This window comes from Hemitrygon akajei, chromosome 5 (genome assembly GCF_048418815.1).
Source record: "Hemitrygon akajei chromosome 5, sHemAka1.3, whole genome shotgun sequence".
Lineage (NCBI taxonomy): Eukaryota > Metazoa > Chordata > Chondrichthyes > Myliobatiformes > Dasyatidae > Hemitrygon > Hemitrygon akajei.
Genome location: NC_133128.1, coordinates 113,832,038 through 113,859,111, shown reverse-complemented (window position 1 = coordinate 113,859,111; position 27,074 = coordinate 113,832,038). Strand labels below are relative to the sequence as shown.

The 27,074-nt window shown below is 44.9% G+C and overlaps 1 protein-coding gene across 5 annotated transcripts in view; it reads left to right on the top strand.

The window, feature by feature from the left end:
• Positions 1-27,074, top strand: part of ptprna (protein tyrosine phosphatase receptor type Na) — a 229,234-nt gene that overhangs the window by 167,611 nt on the left and 34,549 nt on the right. For 4 of the 5 annotated variants that reach the window (XM_073046219.1, XM_073046221.1, XM_073046220.1 and 1 more), the window contains 4 exons: positions 7,504-7,716; positions 9,267-9,464; positions 11,925-12,072; positions 24,460-24,533. In XM_073046219.1, the coding sequence (XP_072902320.1) occupies positions 7,504-7,716; positions 9,267-9,464; positions 11,925-12,072; positions 24,460-24,533 (633 nt within the window). The remainder of the gene's footprint in view (positions 1-7,503; positions 7,717-9,266; positions 9,465-11,924; positions 12,073-24,459; positions 24,534-27,074) is intronic. The other variant, XM_073046223.1, reaches the window with a different exon arrangement.

The following is a 27,074-nucleotide window of genomic DNA, read 5'->3' as shown; positions in this document are numbered from 1 at the left end:
CTTTTAGCCCTTCTCTCTTGCTCATCACCTCCCTTTGGTTCCCCTCCTCCATCCCTTTCTCCATTGGTCCACAGTCCTCTCCTATCCGATTCCTCCTTCTTCAACACTTTACCTCTTCCACTTATCACCTCCCAGCTTCTCACTTCATTTCCTCCTCTCTCACCCAGTTTCACCTATCACCTGCCAGCTTTTACTGCTCCCCTCCCCACTTCTTCTTATGGCCCAGGAATGAAAGGGATATCATAAGAGAAACGTTTTATAGCTCTGGGTCTGTACTCGCTGGAATTCAGAAGGATTGAAACCTTTCAAATGTTGAAAGGCCTAGACAGAGTAGTTCTGGAAAGGATGTTTCCCATGGTGGGAGAGTCTAGGACGAGGGCACAGCCTCAGGATAGAGGGGTGCCCTTTCAAAACAGAGATGCAGAGAAATTTCTTTAGCCAAAGGGTGGTGAATTTGTGGAATTTGTTGCCATGTGCAGCTGTAGAGACCAAGTCGTTGGGTATATTTAAGACAGAGATTAATAGGTTCTTGATTGGACATGGCATCAAAAATTAAGGGGAGAAGGCTGGGAACTGGGGTTGAGGAGCAGATAGGAAAAAAGGATCAGCCATGATTGAATAGCAGAGCAGACTCGATGGGCTGATAGCCTAATTCTGCTCCTAAGTCTTAAGGTCTTATGGTCTTCTGCTCCCCTCTCTTCCAGTCATGATGAAGGGACTTAGCCCGAAACATTGACTGTTTATCCCCCTCCATAGATGCTGCCTGACTTGCTGAGTTCCTCCAGCACTTTGTGTTTGTTACTCTTTCATCCTAAGGAACTGGAGAAGGAATCCTGTCAAGAAATAGCTATGGATTTATAGAGGAAAGCATCAACTTTGGTAATGGCAAGATGTGAGTGAAATAGCAAGAGGCAATAGTAGCATTCCATCTGTGAGCAAGATCTTTGGTTAAAATGTAAGTTACTTATCTCAGTGTATAAACTGTTTCTAACAAATCAGACAAATTAATAGCACAGATAAATTGATAGGTACAAACAAATTGTCTTTGATCTATGGTAATTGCCTGCAGAAAAAATGAATCTCAGTATAGTATATACATACTTCAATAATAAATTTACTTTCAACTTTGAACTTCCTAGTACAAGTTAACAGACAAGCACATTGATAGTCATAAAGTTATTTAGCAGAGAAACAGGCCCCTCAGCACAACTCATCCATGCCAACCAAGACAGCCTTCAAAAGTAGTTCTATTTGCCTGTGTTTGGTCTATATCCCTCTAAATCTTCCCAATCCGTGTACCTGTGCAAGTGTCTTTAAAATGTCAATGCACCTGCTGTAACCACTTCTTCTGGCAGATTGTTCTATATGCTCGGGGTGAAAAAGCTGCCCCTCAGGTTCCTATTAAATCTTTCCCCTTTCACCCTAAACCTATGCCCTCTAGTTCCACATTATCCAGCCTTGGGGAAAGGACTCTGTGCATTCAGCCCTATCTATGCCCCTTGTGGTTTTATACACCTCTATAAGCTCATTTCTCAGTCTGCTCTGCTCCAACCTCACCCCATAACTCAGTCCCGTGAGTCGCAGCAGTGTCCTCATAAAGAACAGCATGGTAGTGTAGCGCCGGCGACCTGGGTTTAATTCTGCTGTTGCATGTACATTCTCCCCGTGACTGTGTGGGTTTCCTTCAGCTCCCCTGGCTTCCACCACATTGCAAAGACCTTCGGGTTAGTAGGTAAACTGGGCAGCGTGGGCTTGTTGGGCTGGTGTCCTGTTTCCATGTTATATCTCTAAATAATACAAATTAAAATAAGTAAATCTCCTCTGCACTTTATTTCCAGCTGAATAGCACCTTTCCTATAGTGGGGAGACCAAAAATGAACACAGTATTCTAAATGCAGCCTCACCAACAGCTTGTGTAACTGCAAAGGAACATCCCCACCTCTGTACTCCAGCACTCTGCCTGATGCCAAAAGCCTTCCTCACCACCCTGTCAAATGCAATAATTAGCAGAGGGATGCTGTCACACAATGGTTCAGATTGGAACAAAATATCCCAAAAGCAGTGCTGAAGATGATGGAAATAGAACATAGAACAGTACAGCACAGCCTCTGAATCAGAATTTGATTACTGTCACGGACAAATGCGTAACTTGTTGTTTTGCAGCAGAAGTACATTGCAAGACATAAAAATACTGTAAGTTGCAATAAGAAATAGAAAAATTAAGTAAGTAGTGCAAGAAGAGAGCAAAAATAGTGAGGCAGTTAGTGTTCATGGAGTCATGGACCATTCCGACAATGGAGGGCAAGAAACCCCTGAAACATTGAGAGTGGCGGGTATATGGAATGCAGTGCCAGGGCTGGTGGTAGAGGCTGGTGCATTGAGAGTGGTGGGTATATGGAATGCAGTGCCAGGGCTGGTGGTAGAGGCTGGTGCATTGAGAGTGGTGGGTATATGGAATGCAGTGCCAGGGCTGGTGGTAGAGGCTGGTGCATTGAGAGTGGTGGGTATATGGAATGCAGTGCCAGGGCTGGTGGTAGAGGCTGGTGCATTGAGAGTGGCGGGTATATGGAATGCAGTGCCAGGGCTGGTGGTAGAGGCTGGTACATTGAGAGTGGTGGGTATATGGAATGCAGTGCCAGGGCTGGTGGTAGAGGCTGGTGCATTGAGAGTGGTGGGTATATGGAATGCAGTGCCAGGGCTGGTGGTAGAGGCTGGTGCATTGAGAGTGGTGGGTATATGGAATGCAATGCCAGGGCTGGTGGTAGAGGCTGGTACATTGAGAGTGGTGGGTATATGGGGAATGCAGTGCCAGGGCTGGTGATAGAGGCTGGTACATTGAGAGTGGTGGGTATATGAGGAATGCAGTGCCAGGGCTGGTGGTAGAGGCTGGTGCATTGAGAATGGTGGGTATATGGAATGCAGTGCCAGGGCTGGTGGTAGAGGCTGGTACATTGAGAGTGGTGGGTATATGGAATGCAGTGCCAGGGCTGGTGGTAGAGGCTGGTACATTGAGAGTGGTGGGTATATGGAATGCAGTGCCAGGGCTGGTGGTAGAGGCTGGTGCATTGAGAATGGTGGGTATATGGAATGCAGTGCCAGGGCTGGTGCATTGAAGGAATTAAAGAAACTTTCAGATAGACACATGGATTATAGGGAAATGGAGGGCTATGTTGGAGGAAAGGGTTAGATTGATCTTACAGTAGGTTAAAAAGTTGGCATATTAATCTTTTGATCTTTTAATCGTGGGCTGAAAGGCCTGTGCTGTTCTGTAGTGTTCTGTGTTCTATGTTTAAGAGAAAAGGTTATATTGATATTGTAAGATGAGGTTTGGGAGGAACAGGATAAATACCAATACAGACTACTGGGGCCAAATGGCCCGTTTCTGAGCAGAATCAGGTTTATTATCACTGAGATATGTCATGAAATATGTTCTTTTGTGGCAGAAGTACAGCACAAGACAAAAATTATTCTAAGTCACAATAGTGCAAAAGAGGAATAGTGAGGTGGTGTTCGTGACTCGTTCAGAAATCTGATGGCAGAGGGGCAGAGAGCCTCAGAGATTCTTTCAATCTCTGCTGCCAAGTATGACAAGAGCAGCAGGTGCAAGGTTACACTGCCATCTGCTGGTTTCCCTCCTCATTCTGGGAATATAGTATATTGCCTCTGCTTCAACTTGGAACTCCTTCCCCAACTTCATTGTGGGAGCACCTTCACTGGAAGGAGGGAAATACCTCGAAATATTAATGAATGCAATGCAGAGGCTGTATAAGGAATTAGTCAGGCCACATTTAGAATGTTGTGAGCAGCTTTGGGCTCCATATCTAACAAAGGATGTGCTGGCACTGGAGAGAGTCCAGAGGAGGTTCCTAGGAATGGTTTTGGGAATGAAAGGGTTAATGTATGAGGAGCATTTGATAGCTGTGGGTCTGTGCTCATGGGCATTTAGAAGAATGGGGGGTGGATTTCATTGAAACCTATCAACTATTGAAAAGCATGGATAGAATGGATGTGGAATGGATGTTTCCTATAGTGGGGGAGTCTAGGACCAGAGGGCACAACTTCAGAATACAAGGATTTCCCTTTAGAACAGAGATGAGAAGGAATTTCTTTAACCAGAGGAAGGTGAATCTGTGGAATTCAGTGCCACAGACGGCTGTGCAGGACAAATCAATGGGTATATTTAAAGCAGAATTTGATAGGTTCTTGAATTGTAAGAGTATCAAAGCTTATGGGGAGGAGAATGGGACTGAGAGGGAAAATAAATCACTCAAGATCAAATGCCAGCACAGAATTGCTCTTCAGCGCGAGCATCAATTCCCACCACCGTGGTGACTAGGGTGACTGTAGACTCTTGGGCTTCCTCTGGCTGCCCCAGTTCCCTCCCACATTTCAAAGATGTACAAGTCAGGGTTAGTCAGTTGTAGGCATGTTATGTTGGCGATGGAAGCGTGACGATATTTGCAGGCTGCCCCCAGCACAATTCTCAGACTCTGTTGGTCATTGTTGCAAACGATGCATTTCACTGTATCAGCGTACATGTGACAAATAAAGTTAATCTTTCATCTTCGGGATCTATGGGTCAAATGGCCCAATTCTGCTCCTATATCTTATGTCTAAATGAGGGGTTCCCAACCTGGACTCTACAGATCCCTTGCTTAATGGTATTTGTCCATGGCATCAAGAAGGTTGGGAACCTGTGGTCTAAATAAAAAGAATAGGCCCCTTTTATTCTCAAAGGACAAAATTCCAATGGAGTATAGACATTCACTTCAATTGTATAGATCCCTCTGGAATCAGAGTCACTTTACACAAATCCTAGCGGATCAAGCTCTTTCGCATCACCTCCCTCATGGATTTGAACGGATTCTGTCTCTTCCCAGTTGCTCCCATTGCACACAATGTTATTGCACAAAACTCCAACTAGTAAGTGATTTACTATCGTGGAGTTTCCCCACGATTACTAAGGGCCTGTGCGACTGAACTGGGAGAACCACTACAGCGCATCTTCAACATGAGTCTAGATCAGAGAAGAGTACCCAGACAGTGGAAAACATCTTGTATTGTCCCGGTACCGAAGAAACCACAGCCAAAGGAGTTGAATGACTTCAGACCTGTTGCCTTGACGTCGCACGTGATGAAGACCATGGAGCGGCTGATAATACAGAATCTGAGGCCACAAACCAGGCACGCCCGGGATCCGCTTCAGTTTGCGTATAAGGAGAAGGTGGGAGTGGAGGATGCTATCACGTATTTGCTGCACAAATCACTCTCTCACCTAGATGGGGTCAGTTGTGCTGTGAGGATTACATTCCTTGACTTCTCTAGTGCCTTTAACACCATCCAGCCCAAGATATTAAAGCACAAACTAACGGAGATGGGAGTAGACTCTTACATGGTGGATTGGATAGTGGACTACTTGACAGATAGACCTCAGTATGTGCGGTTGGGAGACTGTAGGTCTGACACAGTGGTCAGCAGCACAGGAGCGCCACAGGGAACCGTACTCTCTCCGGTCCTGTTCACCCTGTACACATCTGACTTCCAATATAACTCGGAGTCCTGCCATGTGCAGAAGTTCGCTGATGACACGGCCATAGTGGGGTGTGTCAGGAATGGACAGGAGGAGGAGTATAGGAAACTGATACAGGACTTTGTGATATGGTGCAACTCAAACTACCTGCGTCTCAATGTCACCAAGACCAAGGAGATGGTGGTGGACTTTAGGAGACCTAGGACTCACATGGAGCCAGTGATCATTAATGGAGAGTGTGTGGAGCAGGTTAAGACCTACAAGTATCTGGGAGTACAGTTGGACGAGAAGCTAGACTGGACTGCCAACACAGATGCCTTGTGCAGGAAGGCACAGAGTCGACTGTACTTCCTTAGAAGGTTGGCGTCATTCAATGTCTGCAGTGAGATGCTGAAGATGTTCTATAGGTCAGTTGTTGAGAGCGCCCTCTTCTTTGTGGTGGCGTGTTGGGGAGGAAGCATTAAGAAGAAGGACGCCTCACGTCTTAATAAGCTGATAAGGAAGGCGGGCTCTGTCGTGGGCAAAGTACTGGAGAGTTTAACATCGGTAGCTGAGCGAAGGGCGCTGTGTAGGCTACGGTCAATTATGGAAAACCCTGAACATCCTCTACATAGCACCATCCAGAGACAGAGAAGCAGTTTCAGCGACAGGTTACTGTCGATGCAATGCTCCTCAGACAGGATGAAGAGGTCAATACTCCCCAATGCCATTAGGCTTTACAATTCAACCGCCAGGACTTAAGAACTTTTTAAAGCTATTATTAATGCTTTTTGAGCTAGTGATTTAGATGCATATCATATTATTACTGAGTTAAGTATTGTATTGTATGTAATGAGTTTCTGCTACAACAAGTGTACGGGACATTGGAAAAAATGCTGAATTTCCCCATGGGGATGAATAAAGTATCTATCTATCTATCTATCTATCTATTGTCATGTGTACCAAGATGCAGTGAAAGGCCTTTGCTTTGCATGTCATCTGGGCAGATCATTCCATTTATACTGCACATTGAGGAGGTAAAAAGGAAAACTGAATGCAGAATAAAGTGTTCCAATTACAGAGAAAGTGAGGTGCAGGTAAACAATAAAGTGCAAGGACCAGAGTGAGATTGGCCAGGAGATCAAGAGTTCATCTTTAGTGTGTGAGAGACTTATTCCCTCCCATATACACACACACACACACACACACACACACACACACACACACACACACACACACACACACACACACACACACACACACACACTCACTCACTCACTCACTCACTCACTCACTCACTCACTCACTCACTCACACACACACACACACCCCCCCCCCCCCCCCATCTCCGGACCTCTAGAAGGAAGAAGGTTTTATTAATTTGGAGATGCAGACTGTAACAGGCCCTTCCAGCCCCACGAGCCTACGCAGCCCAATTATTTTTTATTTAGAGACATATAGCACAGTACAGCCTCTACCAGCCCTGAGGAAACCCATGCAGTCACAGGGAGAATGTACAAACTCCTTACAGATGGTGCTGGAATTGAACTCTGAACTCTGAAGCCCGAGCTGTAATACTGTCACAGTAACTGCTGTGCTCCACGACACCCCAATTAACTTACTAACCCGTGAAGCTTTGGAATGTGAGAGGAAACCCACACAGTGACAGGGAAAACGTACAAATTCCTTACAGACAGCGTTGGGTGTTGAACCCGGATTGCTGGTGCTGTAATAGCATTAGGCTAACTGTTACACTGTGTTGCCATGATGAGTGGATTCAGGCTGAAGGGGAGGGCAGAGTGGAGGTAGTGACAGAGGCTGGGAGGTGAGAGGTCAAGGTGACAATGGGCTGCAGGTGATGAAATCTGGTGTTGTGAGGTTTTCCATTTTGCTCTCCACCCTAGTTGGAGCCCTGGGGACTGTATCCCATGGTGTAGATCAATTAACAGTCAGTTCCTGCCACTCACCACTTTCGGGCCTGTCTGTTTTCACAGAGGAATGCCTTCCACCTGCTGCCAAAGCCAGCGAGGCACAGCGACACCTTCCGATTCCTGCTGCTGACGTTCATCGCCGTGGCCTGCATCGCGGGGATTCTGATCGCCGGAGCTGTCATCTTCTGCCTGCGGCAAAATGCCAAGCGGCGTCAGAAGGGGAAGTTGGCTGGGATGGGCAATGAGGGAGCAGCGGACACCTCTCTCGAATATCAGGTACTATCCCTGGCATGATGGCAACTTATCCTCAAATATCAAATATACAGTGTAGTCTCCACCCTCTCCATCCCCCGATAGCACTCATCCCCTCCAACATAATAACCACCCTCTAAATTACCCTCTACCCCTCCAATGTCACTCGTCCTCCCTACATAGCATCCACCCTCCAAATTCCCCTCCATCCCTCCAACACACATCCACTTTTCAAATTACCCTCTACCCCTCCAATGTCACTCGTCCCCATCAACATATCCACCCTCCAAATTACTCTCTACCCCTCCAATGCCACTCACCACTCCAGCATAACATCAACCCTCCAAATTACCTTCTTCCCTCCACTCTATCTACCCAAGGCAAGAGAATGGGCTTGAGAGGGATAATAAATCAGCTCTGATAGAACAGCGGAGCAGACTCAATGGGCTGAATAGCCTAATACTGCTCCTGTGTTCTTATGGTTTTATGATCCTGCCATCCCTCCAATATCACCCATATCCCCTTTAACATAACTTCCACCCTTCCAAATTGCCCTCTACCCCTCCAATGTACCCTCTATCCCTCAATATTTCACCATCCCTCCAAGTACCCCTGTCCAATATAACTCCCACCCCTCCAAAGTACTCCACCCGTCTAATATAAACCCACCACTCCAAAATAACTCCAATATAACCTCCACTCCAACAATTTAACATCCACTCCTCCAATATACCCACACCCCTCCAATATAACCCCCCCCTCCAAGGCCCTCTGTTAGTCGAGTTGCCCATGGATGTTGCAACCCAGCTGTCCATGTGATACCCAAGCCAGGGCAGTGTGATATGGAGAGCAAGCTGCTACCCATTGAGCAGGTATCACTCATCCACTTCAACATAACATCCACCCTCCAAATTACTCTCTACCTCTCTAATGTCCAGGTGCCGCAGGAGTTGCCATTCAGCATTGAACTCAATGTAGGACTGCCTTAGGGACTCCAGCTAAGGGCCTCAAGGAATTTTACTCGGCATTTACTCCTGAAGCTTTCCCCATGAGTGGGCATAGCTGCAAGGCAGTGGAAGTTTGAGATAAGAATTTTCCTTCTTCTAGGTGAGCTGCAATCGCGGCTGACGAGTCCCATCTGCCCGAAGTGCCTGGTTTTAAGGTGCCAATAACCCATTTTTGCCCCTTCTGCTGTCAGTAGAAATGGTTCTGACTGGCTTAATAGCTAAGCCACACATGAAGGCCAGGAGGTTGTCAGAGGCTATTTGAGATGCACGCATTTAATCATCCTCACTACCACCTGCCCTCCCCAGCTATAACAACCTTAAGGAAGCAATATAACCACCTGTCTCTACAATATAGCCTCCAGCACACCAGTATATACCCTACCCTTCCAATATGCATTCTGCCCCTCATATATACACTCTGCCCATCCAATCTAATCCCCACCACTCCAACAGAACCTCCAACCCTCCTAAATAATCTGGCATGTTGCTGATTGTGAGGACGACCAGTGCAGACCATCTTGTGGTAATGATACCAACGGGCAGACTGAATATTTGTCTGCCCGGCAGGAGCTGTGCAGACAGCACATGGCAGCCAAGTCATCCTACACGCGGGCGGAGGCAGCGGATACATCTCGGGTCAGCAGCGTCTCCTCGCAGTTCAGCGACGCACCGCAGGCCAGTCCCAGTTCCCACAGCAGCACTCCGTCCTGGTGTGAGGAACCCGTTCAGTCCAACATGGACATCTCCACCGGTCACATGATCCTGGTGAGTCCCTGCAACTGGGAGGGGTGGGGGGAGTGGCCCCAGGCGGGAGTGGTGGGCTTGGCCTTGGACAGGGCCAGGGGCAAGGGTCGGAGAGCGAGGAGAGAGAACAGAGGGACGAAGGGGAGGGGTCTGAGGTGAAGTAAAGGAAGTCTGAGAAGGGGAAGAGAGATGAGTGAAGAGAGGAAGCGAGGATTGAGGGAGTGGAGGAGAGTAAGGAGAGGTGAGGATTGAGGGAGTGGAGGAGAGTGGTGAGGTAATCAAGGTGAGTGAGAGGTGAAAGAGTGGAGGTTAGTGAGGAGAGGAGGCAAGGATTGAAGGAGTGAGGGGAGGTTGGAGGGTGAAGGAGAAGAGGAAAAGTTCAAGTTTCTAGAATCAGAGGACTACAGCATAGAAACAGGCCTTTCAGCCCATCAACTTCATGTCATTTGCCCAGTCCCATCAACCTGCACCTGAACCATAGCCCATTTATTGTCAAATATACAAGTCCATGTGTGCACAGGTGCAATGAAAAACTTACTTGCAGCATCGTCAGAGCAACAGACACGACATTCAGAAGGAAAACATGAATGTAAATTGTGCAAACATATACAATTAGAATAAGAAAAGCCAAGTCCATTTTAGTACCAACTGATCAAAGTGGTCATAGTTTCGCTAACTTGTAGTGATTAGGGTGGTGCCGGTTGGTTCAAGAACCAAATGGTTGAAGGGAAGTAGCTGTTCCTGAACTTGGTGGTGCACTCCCTTGTATTAGCCATTTCCACCCCGGGAGTTTTCCTGTGCATTCAAAGTGCTGTACCAAACCATGATGCACCCAGTCAGGATACTTTCAACAGAATATTTAAGGAAGTTAATGTTTGGTGACAAGCTGAACCTCCTAAGATATCAGTAAATTTGAAAGAATGCAGAGATGTTGCCAGGACTTGAGGACCCGAGTTTTAGGGAAAGGTTGAATAGGTTTGGACTTTACTCCCTAGAGCACAGGAGAATGAGGGCAGATTTGATAGAAGTATACAAAATTATAAAAGGTATAGATAGGGTAAATGCAAGAAGGCTTTTTTGACTGAGGTTGGGTAGAACTAGAACTAGAGGCCATGGGTTAATGGTGAAAGGGGAACTGTTTAAGGGGAACATAAATGGGAACTTCTTCACTCAGAGGGTGGTGGGAGTGTGGAACGAGCTGCCAGCGGAAACGGTCGATGTGATTTCAACTTTTAAGAGAAGTTTGGATAGGTACATGGATGGGTAGGGTATGGAGGGCTTTGGTTTGGGTGCAGGTCGATGGGACTAGGCGCATTAATAGTTGGGCATGGACTAGATGGTCAAAAGGCCTGTTTCTGTGCTGCCATGTTCTCTAACTCTATGACTCTGATTCTAAGAGAGTGAAAGGAAGTAAAGATGCCAGCTGGTTTGAACACCAGATGGTTGAAGGGAACTAGCTGTTCATGAAACCCCTTATTCTTCTAAACCCCAGCAAGTACAGGCCCAGAGTCATCAAACACTCCTCATACATTAACTCTTTCACCCGCAGTTACATTTCATAAATCTCTGGACCCTCTTCAATGCCAGCATATCATTTCCTGCATACGGGGATCAAAACTGCTCACACTACTCTGTGCCGTCTGACCAATGCCTTATAAACTATTAGCATTACCTAGTTGCCTTTATACTCTAGTACTGTTGAATGAATGCTAACATTGCATTTACTTTGCAAAATCTCCAGAACTTCACCGCTAGGAAGCAGTGTAGATGGCAGGGCTACATTGTGCTCCATAGTGTAACAGCAGATCCTGGCAGCAGTACACTCTCAATGGGCCAAACAGCCTCTGGTAACCACGGCAACACTCCACCTAAGATGCCTATCTAAGCAAATGGCATTTGGCCCAAATCTCTCTAAAACTTATTAATCAAAGCAAATAAAAATAATACTGAAGCAAGGAACTGAGGATGCAGTCTGATAAATCAGTGGTGAGGACTCAGAATGATACAATGTACAAGTCATAAATAAATGCACATCAGTAAACAAATGTAAATAAACAAATTCAAATTCACATTTATTCAGATTTATTTATCAGATGTATTCAAAACATAAAGTGAAAACCAACACAACCTCGGGATGTGCTGGGGGCAGCCTGCAAGTGTTGCCACACTTCACGGCACCAGCATTGTGTTCCCATGATGCTCGGCAGTACATACAGAACACAACAAAACAGAACAACAGCAAAACAAGCCCCATTCCTCCCTCCCACCCACCCACACAGACAGACAGGCCTCCAGTCTCCAGGCTTCAGCAATCTTGTTCCAAGGACCAGGCTTGGGTTTTCAAGTTTATGGGGGGAGATTTACTCGGGTCCGGGGAATAAGGGATTTCGGTAGGAGTCCAGAGGTGCTGAGGAGAAGGGGAGAAGTTCAAAGGGCTTCTGAAACTCTGCCAAGGTTGTGACATATTTGCTTCTTTTCTAGTCGTACATGGAGGACCACCTGAAGATCAAGGATCGTCTTCACAAGGAGTGGGAGGCCTTGTGCGCCTACCAGGCCGAGCCCAACTCTTGCTCCATTGCACAGAGTGAGGCCAATGTCAAGAAGTGTCGTAATCCCGCCTTTGTTCCATGTAAGTGTGAGCCAATCTGTTTTATTTGATTCATCCATGCCTTTTCTTGTAGTCGTTCATAGCACGTGGGATCATTGTCCACTTCCAATTGGATCCAATCCAGTCCTTTAAGAGGACTGGAATATAAAAACAAGGATGTAATGTTGAGGCTTTATAAGTCATTGGCCAGGCTGCACTTGGAGAATTGTGAGCAGTTTTAGGCCCCTTATCTAAGAAAAGATGTGCTGGCGTTGGAGAGGGATCAGAGGAAATTTACGAGAATTGATATCAGGAATGAAAGGGGTAGCATATGAGGAGCGTTTGACAATGCTGGGCCTGTATGCTGGAGTTTAGAACAATGAGGTATGATCTCACTAAAACCTATTGAAAGTGGAATAGCCTGGATGTTGGGAGGATGTTTCCAATAGTGGGGGAATCTAGGACCAGGGTGCATATCTCAATATACAAGTACATCCCTTTAGAACAGTGATGAGGAGGAATTTCTATAGCCAGAAGGTGGTGAATTTGTAGAATTCATCACCACATTTGACTGTGGAGGCCAATTCACTGAGTATATTTAAAGCAAAGTTTGATAGGTTCTAGATTAGTAAGGACATCAAAGGTCAAGGGGAGAAGGCAGGTGAGTGGGGTTGAGAGGGATAATAAATCAACTTTGATAGAATGGCCAAATGACCTAATTCTGCTCCTTTGTCTTATGGTCTTAAGTTCATTGTCCGTCAGAGATTTCTCAGGGAAAGAGTGACTCATATGGTGAAACCTGGAGTTACATGCAGGCTGCATCAGGTCAGAATAGAGTCATAGATCACCATAGCCCAGTAACAGGCCATTTGACCCCTCTAGTCCATGCTGTCCTGTTATACTGTCTTCATATCCCTCCCATTTATGTACTTACCTAAACTTCTCATAAATGTTGCAATTGAACCCCCATCCACCACTTCCACTGGCAGCTTGTTCCACACTCCAAACTCTATTCCCCCTAAATATTCCACATTTAACCCTTAACCCATGACCTCTAGTTCTAGCCTCATGCAACCTCAGTGGAAAAAGCCTGCTTGCATTTAGCATATCTATACCCCCATAATTTTATACACCTCTGTCAAATCTCTGCTCATTCTCCTACGCTTTAGTGGATAAATTCCTAAACTATTCAACCTTTCCCTATAACTCAGATCCTCAAGACCTGGCAACATCCTTGTAAATTTTCTCTGTACTCTCTCAATCTTACTGATATCTACACTTGCAGGGTGGATTCGTTACCAGGAACAGCTAAATCTTCAGGCATCCATTCTCATTACCAATGGATAGCATTCACTTTAAATTGATAAGTAGGTTTATTATTATCATAGGTACCTAGGCACAGTGAGAAACTTTGTTGTACATACCATCCACATAGATAATTTCATTACAATTGTCTTATGAGGCGAAGCTTTTTTCTTTGAGTGAGGGAATATGAGTTTATCAGAGTCATAGAGCCATACAGAAGTGCAGCCAGAAACGGGCAGCCCTTCTGCCCATCTACCCCATGCTGAACCATCTAAACTGCCTAATCCCACCGCCTTGAACTGGACCATAGTCCCCCATACCCCTCCCACCCATGTACCTATCCGAACTTCTCTGAACATTGCAATCAAGCTTGCATGTGCCACTTCCACTCATTCCACACTCTCACAACCTCTTGAGTGAAAAGGTTTCCCTTCATGTTCCCCTTAAACTTTTCACCTTTCACCCTTAACCCATAACCCACTCAACTTCAGTGGAAAAACCCTGCTTGCATTTACCCTATCTATACCTGTCATAATTTTGTATTCCTCCATCAAATCTCCCCTCAGTTTTCTACGTTCCAAAGAATGAAGTCCTAACCTATTTAATGTTTCCTCATAACTCAGGTCCTCCTGTCCAGGCAATATACTTGTAAATTTTCTCTGTACTCTTTCAACTTCATTTATATCCTTCCTGTAGGTAGGTGACCAGACTGCACACAATACTCCAATTAGGCCTTACCAATGTTTTATACAACTTCAACATAACATTCCATCTCCTGCATTCAATACATTGAATTGTGAAAGCCAATGTGCCAGAAGCTTTCTATATAACCACTCTCAATGAATGATGGCCCTGTATTCCCAGATCCCTCTGTTCTACAGCACTCCTCAGTGCCCTATCATTTACTTTGTAAAACTTCTGTGGTTGGACCTTTCATCTGTCTGCATTAAATTCCATCTGCCATTTTTTCAGCCCGTTTTCCAGAAGGTCCAGAACCCGCTGCAAGCCATGATAGTCTTTCCTGCTTCCCACTACACTCCCAATCTTGGTGTGATCTGCAAATTTGCTGATCTAGTTAACCATTTTATTATCCAGATTATTGACATAGGTGACAAACAACGGACCCAGTACCAGCCCCACAACACACCACTGATCACAGGCCAGCAGTCAGAGAGGTGACTGTCTACTGCTGCTCACTGGGTTCTCCCACAAAGCCAATGTCTAATCCAAGTGACACACAAAGATTTTGGAGGAGCTCAGAAGGTCAGGCAGCATCTATGGGAATGAATAAACAGTCGATGTCTGGGGCCAAATCCCTTCATCAGGACTGGAAAGGAAGGGGGAAGAAGCCAGAATAAGGTGAGGAGAGGGGAAGGAGTACAAGCTGGCAGGTGATAGGTGAAACCAGGTGCGTGGGGAAGGGGGGTGAAGTAAGAAGCTAGGAGGTGATAGGTGAAAATAGGCCTGAGATGAAGGAATCTGATAGGAGAGGGAAGTGGACCATGGGAAAAAGGAAAGGAGGAGGGGCATCAGGGAGAGGTGATAGGCAGGTGAGGAGAAGAGAAGAGGTTAGATGGGGCCAGAGTGGAGAATTGAAGAAGGGGGAGGGTATAAATTACTAGATGTTGGAGAAATTGATGTTCTTGTCATCTTGCTGGAGGCTACCTAGTTGGAATATGAGATAGAATTGGTAGCTAGTGCCTTTCTCTCAGGGCAGAGGTTGTTCATTTAAGGTGAAGGTAAAGTTTGGGGAGGTGGGTGGAGGAGGATGTCAAACAAATGTTTTTCACACAGAGTGTGGTGGGTGCCTGGAACATACTGCCAGGGCTGGTCCTAAAGACTGATACAATAATGCCATTGAAGAAGCTCATAGATAGGCACATGGATAGAAGAAAGTGGAGGGCTATAGGTGTGAAAGTGGGAAGGGTTTGATTGATCATGGTGTAGACTTATATACTGTAGGTCAACACAACATTGCGGGCCGAAGGGCCCATATTGTGCTGTACTGTAGTATGTTAACAGTGTACTGCGGTAGTACAAAGGAAAACAATAGCTGAGTACAGAGTAAAGTGTTAAAGTTACAGAGAAAGTGTAGTGCAGACAAATAATAAAGTATGTAATGAGGCAGACTGTAAGGTCCAGAGTCCATCTTACTGGACAGAGGGCCAGCTCAATAATCTTAAAACAGCGGGACAGAAGCTGTCCTTGAGCTTGGTGGTACATTCTTTCAGGCTTTTGAATCTTCTGTCCAATAGGAAAACTGAGAAGAGAGTATGTCTGGGGTGGGAGGGGTATTTGATTATTTTGGCTGATTTACTGAGGCAGTGAGAAGTGTAGATAGAGTCCAGGGAGAAGAGGCTGATTTCCATGATGTGCTGAGCTGTGTCCACAACTCTCTGCAGTTTCTTGCAATCATGGGCAGAGCAGTTGCCAAACCAGGCGTGATCTATCTGGATGGGATGCTTTCTAAAGTAAAGATGAGTTTTATTTGTCACATGTACATCAGAGCGTACATTGAAATATGTTGTTTGTTTCAACAAGCACTAATCCGAGGTTGTGCTTTGGGCAGCCCATGTGTATTGTGGTACCAGCATAGCATACCCACAACCTTAACCAGTATGTCTCTGGAATGTGGGAGGAAACCAGAGCACCTGGATTAAACCACGGGGAGAATGTACAAAGTTCTTACAGACATTGGTTGTTTTTGAACTCCGATCAGTGATCGCTGGCACTATAAAGCATCGCGCTAACCATTATGTTACCTTGCCAGGCCCCCAACCCCTCACCATGCATTGCTAAAAGTTGGTGATGATTAATGGGGGCATGCCAAGTTTCTTTAGCCTTCTGCTGAAATAAAGGCATTGGTGAGCTTCTTGGCCATGGTGCCTATGTGGTTGCACCAGGACAGACTGGCCATGATGTCTATGTGGTTGCACCAGGACAGACTGGCCATGGTGTCTATGTGGTTGCACCAGGACAGACTGGCCAAGGTGTCTATGTGGTTGCACCAGGACAGACTGGCCAAGGTGCCTATGTGGTTTACTTAGAAGCTTGAACTTTGGAAAGTCGACTGTATTCCTCTCCAGCATCTGCAGAATATCTTAAGTTCTGGCTTCCTTCCCAATGCCTTGTACTCAGAACTGGACCCAAACTCCAGCTGGGAGACAGCCAGTTCTTTATACAAGTTGGCTCAATCCCTTTACTCAGGTACATTACTTACTCCAGCAATGATCAATTGCATAGTTCACCAGCCATCTCAGCATCCTGCATTCTTCCAGGTGTTGTGCCTGCACCCTTTGGTTCCTGATCAATCTACCCCTTCAGAAATTCCAGCACTCTCACCTTTACCTCGAAGTTGAAAAGTCCTCGAGGTGCGAGTTTTGATTTTCAAACACAACGTGCTGTTAATTATGAAAGAACATCACAGGAACATTTAGTAACACCAAGGCTGTTGGCATGGAGACAGAGCTGGGTTTGTCCAGTGTTCTGAGTGAATCAGATTAATGAATAGAAGCACACTGAAGTCCAAGGGCAAACACCCAGTGACAACAGACGCTCTTGAATTTCTTGTACAAGTTGAATCTCATCTGAAGAACTGCAGCTGGTTCTTGGCATTCTACTGGGCCATCATCAATCTATTGGAAATGGCATGGTGTGGATTTACTGCAGTGGTGAGAGACTCAGCTTGTAAACTAGTTCTCCTTGGAGTAGAGGAGCTTCTTAAATGGACGTGTTCAAAATTAATGATGGAGGGAATCAGGAGAAGCTTCAGTGGCAGGAGTTGAAGTTCAGGACGTAGAGCAAAGGTTGATCAGCAGGAGTAACAGTGAGGTGGTGAGTTTTCCTATGAGTGAGGGTGAATTCCCTTAATGGAGAATGTTTATGTGTGACTTTGTTTAACATGAGAGGTGGATTCACGGGCAACCACCACACGGTCCTCGGCAGATCAGTGTCAGGATCCAGTGACATGGAATGCAAGACAACTGGGGCCCTTCACTGCTGCAGCCTTCCTCCACCTTCACTGCTGTTGTGACGTGTCATCATCTTCTGCCAACTCCACCGTTGAGGACTTGGTCGGATTGCTTTTTGTCCGGAACCTCCCCTTGAGCTTACCCCAAGGGCCTACGGAGGGCTAAGTGCCAGCTGGCTACACTGCCGATGGCATCTCTCTCGGGATCTCAGAAACTCACAGGCCTGTCCACCACAGCAAGATGATGATCCTCATAGAATTCTCCTTTGTAGAGTTGCAGACCTAAACAGGCCTGTCAGCTCAACCATTCCATACCGATCATGGTGCCCACTCCTCTAGGCCCACTTCTTGCATTCAGTGCCTATTCCCCTGAGTCCCATCCCTCCATGTATCTATCCAAGTTCTCCTTAAATATTATGGAACATACCCCAACTACTTTTGAACAATTTCTTTTCTTCGGTATTCACTAAGGAGAAGGATATTGAATTGTGTAAGGTAAGGGAAACAAGTAGGGAAGTTATGGAAACTATGACAATTAAAGAGGAGGAAGTGCTGGCACTTTTAAGGAATATAAAAGTGGATAACTCTCTGGGTCCTGACAGGATATTCCCTAGGACCTTGAGGGAAGTTAGTGTAGAAACAGCAGGGGCTCTGACAGAAATATTTCAAATGTCATTAGAAACGGGGATGGTGCCGGAGGATTGGTGTATTGCTCATGTGGTTCCATTGTTTAAAAAGGGTTCTAAGAGTAAATCTAGCAATTATAGGCCTATAAGTTTGACGTCAGTGGTGGGTAAGTTAGTGGAAAGTATTCTTAGAGATGGTATATATAATTATCTGGATAGACAGGGTCTGATTAGGAACAGTCAACATGGACTTGTGCATGGAAGGTCATGTTTGACAAATCTCATTGAATTTTTTGAAGAGGTTACGAGGAAAGTTGACGAGGGTAAAGCAGTAGATGTTGTCTATATGGACTTCATTAAGGCCTTTGAAAAGGTTCCACATGGAAGGGTAGTTAGGAAGGTTCAATCTTTAGGTGTTAATATTGAAGTAGTAAAATGGATTCAACAGTGGCTGGATGGGAGATGCCAGAGAGTAGTGGTGGATAACTGTTTGTCAGGTTGGAGGCCGGTGACTAGTGGTGTGCCTCAGGGATCTATACTGGGTCTAATGTTGTTTGTCATATATGTTAATGATCTGGATGATGGGGTGGTAAATTGGATTAGTAAGTATGCAGATGATACTAAGATAGGTGGTGTTGTGGATAATGAAGTAGGTTTTCAAAGCTTGCAGAGAGATTTAGGCCAGTTAGAAGAGTGGACTGAAAGATGGCAGATGGAGTATATGTGTGAGGTGCTACATTTTGGTAGGAATAATCAAAATAGGACATACATGGTAAATGGTAGGGCATTGAAGAATGCAGTAGAACAGAGTGATCTAGGAATAATGGTGCATAGTTCCCTGAAGGTGGAATCTCATGTGGATAGGGTGGTGAAGAAAGCTTTTGGTATGCTGGCCTTTATAAATCAGAGCATTGAGTATAGGAGTTGGGATGTAATGCTAAAATTGTACAAGGCATTGGTAAGGCCAAATTTGGAGTATTGTGTACAGTTCTGATCACCGAATTATAGGAAAGATGTCAACAAAATAGAGAGAGTACAGAGGAGATTTACTACAGTAGTATGTTACCTGGGTTTCAGCACCTAAGTTACAGAGAAAGGTTGAACAAGTTAGGTCTTTATTCTTTGGAGTGTAGAAGGTTGAGGGGGGACTTGATAGAGGTATTTAAAATAATGAGGGGGGTAGATAGAGTTGACGTGGATAGGATTTTTCCATTGTGAGTAGGGGAGATTCAAACAAGAGGACATGAGTTGAGAGTTAGAGGACAAAAGTTTAGGGGTAACACAAGGGGGAATTTCTTTACTCAGAGGGTGGTAGCTGTGTGGAACGAGCTTCCAATAGAAGTGGTAGAGGCAGGTTCGATATTGTAATTTAAAGTAAAATTGGATAGGTATATGGACAGGAAAGGAATGGATGGTTATAGGCTGAGTGCAGGTCAGTGGGACTAGGTGAGAGTAAGCATTCAGCACGGACTAGAAGGGCCGAGATGGCCTGTTTCCGTGCTGTAATTGTTATATGGTTATATGGGCAGCTCGATCCAAATATTCACCACCCTCTGCTGAAAAGTTGTCCCAGTTTACTGCAGGAAGCAATGAAAGAGATAGCGTGGGTGTTGTAGACGATCTTTGTGTCCTCACTGGCTACAGGAATAATACCAGAAGATAGGAATGTCACAAGTATTGTTCCATTGTTTATAAGACCATAGGACATAGGAGAAAAAATTGAGTCTGCTTCACCATTCCATCATGGTGATTTATTTACCCTCTCAGCGCCATTCTCCTGTTTTCTCTCATAACCTTTGGCACCTTTATTAAATACATATCAACCTCCACTTTTAATATAAGCAAGGACTTGGCCTTACGGCCATCTATGACAATGAATTCCACAGATTCACCACCTTCTGCTGAAAGAAATTCATCCTAATCTCTGTTCTAAATGGACATTGTTTTATTCTGAGGCTGTGTTCTCTAGTCCTAGACTCCTCCACTACAGAAAACATCCTCTCCACGTTCTCTCTATCTAGACCTTTCAATATTCGATAGGTTTCAATGAGATCCCCCCACCCCCATTCTTCTAAACTCCACCGAGTACAGATCCAGAGCCATCAAACGTTAACCCTTTCATTCCCAGGATCATTCTCGAGAACCTCTCCAAAGTCAGCACACTCTTTCTTAGATAAAGGGCTCAAAATTGCTCACAATACTCCAAGTGGGGTCTGACTAATGCTTTATAAAGGCTCAGCACTACATCTTTGTTTTTATATTCCAGTCCTCTCAAACTGAATGCTAACATTGCATTTGCCTTGCTTACCACCAACTCAAGTCCCTTTGTACCTCTGATTTCTGAATTTTCTCCATGTTTAGAAAATAGTCTACACCTTTATTCCTTCTCTAAAGTGCATGACTACACACTTGTACATAGAAATATTGAAGCATACAGTGAAATATGATGTTTACTTCCATGAGCAAAACAGTCCAAAGACATGTGGATGTGCTGGGCACAGCTCACAAGTGTCACCATGCTTCTGGTGCCAACATAGCATGCCCACAACTTGCTAACCCTAGCCCGTACGTCTTTGGAAAGCAGGAAGAAGTAGAACAAACAGAGGAAATCTATGCAGTCGTGAGGAGAACATACAAACTCCATACAGACTGCAGAAGATCACTGGCATTATAATGCATTATGCTAACCAGAGCACTAATGTGGGAAAATGGGACTTGTTTGGATGGGTATTGTGGTCAGCATTGACAAGCTGTGCCAAGATCAACTGGGCCTATCAACTTTCCGCACAATGAAAGCGCATGGAATGTTAGCCTTCATTAGTTGAGTGATTGAGTTCAAGAGCAGTTGCAGCTCCATAAACCCTGGTTAGACCACACCTGGAATATTGTGTTCAGTTCTGGTCACCTCCATTGGAAGTATGTGAAAATTTTGGAGAGGGTGCAGAGGAGATTTACCAGGATGCTGCCTAGATTACAGAGAATGTCTTATGAGGAAATATTGAGCAAGCTAGGGCTTTTTCTCTTTGGAGCCAAAGAGAATGAGAGCAGACTTTATAGAGGTGTGCAAGATGATAAGAGGCATAAATTAAGCGGATGCCCAGAGACTTTTTCCCAGAGGGGAACTGGACATAATTTCAAGATGATTTGAGGAAAGTATCAAGAAAATGTCAGAGATAAGACTTTTACTCCGGGAGTGATGGAACCCACTGCCAGGGGCTTAGTAGAGAAACTCTAAGATAGCCACATGGATGAAAGAAAAATGGAGGGAAGGGTTAGAATGAACTTAGAGAAGGTCAATCGGTTGGCACAACGTTATAGGCCGAAGGGTGTGTACTGTGCTCTGTGAAGGGCCTATTTCTGTGCTGTATGACTTGATGGCTTTTGGTTACTTCTACCTGTGTTCCCATGGACAGATCATCTGCACTAGTGGACTGGAGAAAGATGAGATATAAGGTCCACTAGGTTCATCCATGACTCAGGCTCGGTCAGTGTTGGTACCACCAACCTAGTCCTGGTGACAGCCATTGAAATCTCCACCTTGGGGACACTGAATGTGGCAATACAGATAGAGAGGGTGGTAAAGGCATGCAGCATGCTTGCCTACATCAGTGGAGCCACTGAGTACAGAGCCAGGAAGTCATGTTGTAGCCACATAAAATTTTGGTTAGGCCACACTTGGAGTATTGTGTGCAGTTCTGGTTGCATCCGTATAGGAAGGATGGCGGGGCTTTGGAGAGGGTGTAGAAGAGGTTCACCAGAACGCTGCCTGGATTAGAGAGTGTGAGCTATAAGGAGAGGCTGGGCTGTTTTCTCTGGAGTGGCTGAGGCTAAAGGGCAACCTGATAGAACTTTATACAGGCAGAGTCAGAGTGGATAGTCATCTTTTTCCCAGGGTAGAAATGTCAAATACTGGAAGGGCATATCTTTCAAACAAAAGGGGAGTAAATTTAAAGGAGATGTTTGAGGCAAGTTTTTTTAAACCGGTGGGTTCCTGGAGCTGTAGTGGAAATAGACACAATGGATATTTATAGAGTCATCGAGTCATAGAGCACAACAGCACACAAAAAACAGGCCCTTCAGCCCATCTAGTCATGCTGAAATATTATTCTGCCTGATTCCCTTGACCTGTACCTGGACTATAGCCCTCCATAGCCCTCCCATTGATGTACTTAACAAAACTTCTCTTAGATGTTCAAATCAACCTACATCCGCAACCTCCACTGGCAGCTCGTTTCACACTCTCACCACCTGCTGAGTGAAGGCATTCTCCCTCATGTTCCCATTAAATATTTCACCTTTCACCATGTAGTTCTAGTCTCACCCCACCTCAGTGGAAGAAGCCTGCTTGCATTTACCCCAACTATACCCCTCATTATTTTGTATAACTCTATCAAATCTCCCTTCAATCTCCTACACTCCAGGGAATAAAGTCCTAACCTATTCAACCTTTCCCTATAACTCAGCTTCTCAAGTCCTGGCAACATCTTTGTAAATTCAAGAGGCCGTGAGATAGACACACAATTTTGCAGATAATTTTTGGATCTGAATCATATAAAGGCAGATTTAAATTAATTTGGCATTATGTTCAGCACAGACATTGTGGGCTGAAAGGCCTGGTCCGGCGCAGCACTGTTCTATGTTCTATACTGTACTGTGTAATTCTATAGTGTACCAGGGTGTTCTAGTTAGAGATACAGCACAGTAACAGGCCCTTCTGGCCCAAAGAACTCACACCGCCCAATTACACTAATCCAAGCGGCTTTGGAATGTAGGAGAAAACCGGAGCACCCAGAGGAAACGCACATGGACATGGGGAGAACATACTGTATGACGTTGACGGGAATCGAACCTGGGTCGCTGGCACTGTAATAGTGCTGTGTTAACTTCCACGCTACCGAGCCACCACAGTTAAACAAGTAGACAGAGGTAGACAACCTGTTTCATGTCGTAGGCAGGAACTGCTTCCTGCAAGGAATTTTCTTCAACGAGTGATCTTTGGAGATTTCTTCTCTGAGTGTGTCATCAGCTGCAGTCCTCTCCCACAGGCTGAGCTTATTAGGTGGAAACTCCTGCTGCTTTCAGCTGGATACAGCCAGTGGGCAAGGCTCCCTGCCAGACAGTGAATCATTCCCATTTTCCAACTTCAAGCAATGAATAAATATAAATAGAACCATAAAATCAAATATTGAAGTTTAAAGGCAGCCTTCCTTGTAGATCACCCCCAGCGTCGATCTAGACTAGTCAACCTTGTAATGTCCTTACAAACCTGGGCAGACTGGTGTCTGCATGTTGGGAGAACTGAATCACAGATTAGCCCACGAGAGAATCAGAATCGGGTTTATTATCACTGATATTTGTTGTTATTCTTTTACCTTTTACTACCTCAATAGACTGTCCTTATGATCTGATCTGTATGAATTGTATGCAAGACAACTTCTCACTGTGACAATAATAAACTCATTAACCAATGGCAACAGGTCAGCGAGGAAACCTCCTCTTGATTCCCTCCTCCCATCCTTCCTCAGCTAATGATTCATGTGTTCTATGAGTAGTAGTGAAGACAGAACTCTTCTCAATACTACCATCGGGTAGGAGATACAGGAGTCTTAGGTCCCACACCACCAGCTTCATAAGAACATAAGAAACAGGAGCAGGAGTAGGCCATCCGGCCCATCCAGCCTGCCCCGCCATTCAATAAGATCATGGCTGATCTGTCCGTAAACTCAGCTCCATCTACCTGCCTTTTCCCCATAACCCTTAATTTCCTTACTATGTAAAAACCTATCTATATGTCTCTTAAATATATTTAGTGAACAGTTATTATCCTGCAGCCATCAGGCTCTTGAACCAGTGTGCATAACTTCACTCACCATGACTCCAAACTGATTCTACAACCTACAGAGAACTCTTTACAATTCACGTTGTCAGTATTACTTCAGTTTGTCTTCTTTTGCATATCTGATGTTTGTCAGTCTTTATTTACATGTAGTTTTTGTTCAACAAATTCTATTGTATTTGTTTATATTCCTGTGAATACCTGTAAGAAAATGAATCAGAAATTAGTATGTGGTAGCATATACAGAATGTACTTTGATCATATGTATCAATCTATATATCCTATGCTGTAATGTTCTATGTACTGTATGTCTCTATAACTTTCTCTGACAGCTTATTCCATATACCAACCACCCTCTACATGAGAAAGTTACCTCTCAAGACCCTTTTAAATCTTACCCCTCTCACCTTCAACCTCCAGTTTTAGATTACATATTCGGGTTCAAGTTTATTTATCAGATGTACTTTGAAACATACAGTGAAATGGACTCTGTCCCTTTCCTAGCTTTCTCCCTCCCCTTCCACCTGTCTGCCCTCCTCCCCCTCTGCACTCTCTATCACCTCCTCTCCTCCAACCTCTCTCTGCCCATCCCTATCCCTCTCTCCTCAGCTGATGATGGAGTAACGAACTTCCCCACCATGTGACAGGGAACTCGAGGTGCCACTCATCTAGTTTTATTATTAACCCTACAGATGACCATAACCGGATGATCCTGAAAGCAGAGGTTAACCCATCACGGACGGACTTCATCAACGCCAGTCCCATTGTAAGTGTACATATTGTGGCGTGCTCGTGTGAAAAGTATAGGGTTGATTCCAGTCCAGTCCAGCCCCTGCTAGACTGGGGGCCTCTTTTCTGAAAGAGAGGGTTTATTTCCCATTTTCCTTTGAGATTTTTACACATAGTCATCATAAGGACATCGAGGAGCAGATAGGGAGACAGATTCTGGAAAGGTGTAATAATAAGAGTTGTCGTGGTGGGAGATTTTAATTTCCCAAACATTGATTGGCATCTCCCTAGAGTGAGGGGTTTAGTTTGTTAGGTGTGTTCAGGAAGGTTTCTTGCCACAGTATGTAGATAAGCCTACAAGAGGAGAGGGTGTACTTGATTTGGTATTGGGAAATGATCCTGGTCCGGTGTCAGATCTCTCAGTGGGAATGCATTTTAGAGATAGTGATCACAATTCTATCTTCTTTACCATAGGAACAGACAAGTTAGAAAAGTGTTTAATTGGAGTGAGGGGAAATTTGAGACTATCAGGCAGGAACTTGGAAGCATAAATTGAGAACAGATGTTCTCAGGGAAATGTACGGAAGAAATGTGGCAAATGTTCAAGGGATATTTGCGTGGCGTTCTGCATAGGTACGTTCCAATGAGACAGGGAAAGGATGGTAGGGTACAGGAACCGTGGTGTACAAAGGCTGTTGTAAATCTAGTCAAGAAGAAGAGCTTACGAAAGGTTCAAAAAACTAGGTAATGATTGAGATCTAGAAGATTATAAGGCTAGTAGGAAGGAGTTTAAGAATGAAATTAGGAGAGCCAGAAGGGGCCATGAGAAGGCCTTGGCGGACAGGATTAAGGAAAACCCAAAGGCATTCTACAAGTATGTGAAGAGCAAGAGGATAAGACATGAGAGAATAAGACCAATCAAGTGTGACAGTGGAAAAGTGTGTATGGAACCGGAGGAGATAGCAGAGGTACTTAATGAGTACTTTGCTTCAGTATTCACTATGGAAAAGGATCTTGGTGATTGTAGGGATGACTTACAGTGGACTGAAAAGCTTGAGCATGTAGACATTAAGAAAGAGGATGTGCAGGAGCTTTTGGAAAGTATCAAGTTGGATAAGTCACTGGGACGGGATGAGCTGTACCCTAGGCAACTGTGGGAGGCAAGGGAGAGATTGCTGAGCCTCTGGCGATGATCTTTGCATCATCAAGGGGGATGGGAGAGGTTCCGGAGGACTGGAGAGTTGCGGGTTTTGTTCCATTATTCAAGACCGGGAGTAGAGATAGCCAGGAAATTATAGACCATTGAGTCTTACTTCAGTGGTTGGTAAGTTGATGGAGAAGATCCTGAGAGACAGGATTGATGAACATTTGGAGAAGCATAATATGATTAGGAATAGTCAGCATGGCTTTGTGAAAGGAAGGTCATACCTTATGAGCCTGATTGAATTTTTTGAGGATGTGGCTAAACACATTCATGAAGATAGAGCAGAAGATGTAGTGTGTATGGATTTCAACAGGGCATTTGACAAGGTACCCCATGCAAGGAAGGCTTATTGAGAAAGTAAGGAGGCATGGGATCCAAGGGGACATTGCTTTGTGGATCCAGAATTGGCTTGCCCACGGGAGGCAAAGAAAGGTTGTTGACGGGTCATATTCTGCATGGAGGTAACTTACCAGAGGTGTGCTTCAGAGATCTGTTCTGGGACCCCTGCTCTTCGTGATTTTTATAAATGACCTGGATGAAGAAGTGGAGGGATGGGTTAGTAAATTACTAATGACACAAAGGTTGTGGGTGTTGTGGATAGAGTGGAGGGCTGTCAGAGGTTACAGCAGGAAATTGATAGGATGCAAAATTGGGCTGAGAAGTGGCAGATGGAGTTCAACCCGGGTAACTGTGAGGTGGTTCATTTTGGTAAGTCAAATATGATGGCAGAATGTAGTATTAATGGTAAGGCTCTTGGCAGTGTGGAGGATCAGAGGGATCTTGGGGTCCAAGTTCATAGGATGCTCAAAGCTGCTGTTAGGAACAGGAAGGGGTCAATAACTCTACTGGATGCTTTTTATAGACCACCCAATAGTAACAGGGACATCAAGGAGCAGATAGGGAGACAGATTCTGGAAAGGAGTAATAATAACAGGATTGTTGTGGTGGGAGATTTTAATTTCCCAAATATTGATTGGCATGTCCCTAGAGTGAGGGGTTTAGATAGGGTGGAGTTTGTTAGGTGTGTTCAGAAAGGTTTCTTGACACAATTTGTAGATAAGCCTACAAGAGGAGAGGCTGTACTTGATCTGGTATTGGGAAATGAACCTGGTCAGGTGTCAGGTCTCTCAGTGGGAGAGCATTTTGGTGATAGTGATCACAATTCTATCTCCTTTACCATAGCATTGGAGAGGAATAGGAACAGACAAGTTAGGAAAGTGTTTAATTGGAGTAAGGGGAAATATGAGGCTATCAGGCAGGAACTTGGAAGCATAAATTGGAAACAGATGTTCTCAGGGAAATGTACGGAACAAATGTGGCAAATGTTCAGGCGATATTTTTGCGTGGGTTTCTGCGTAGTTACATTCCAATGAG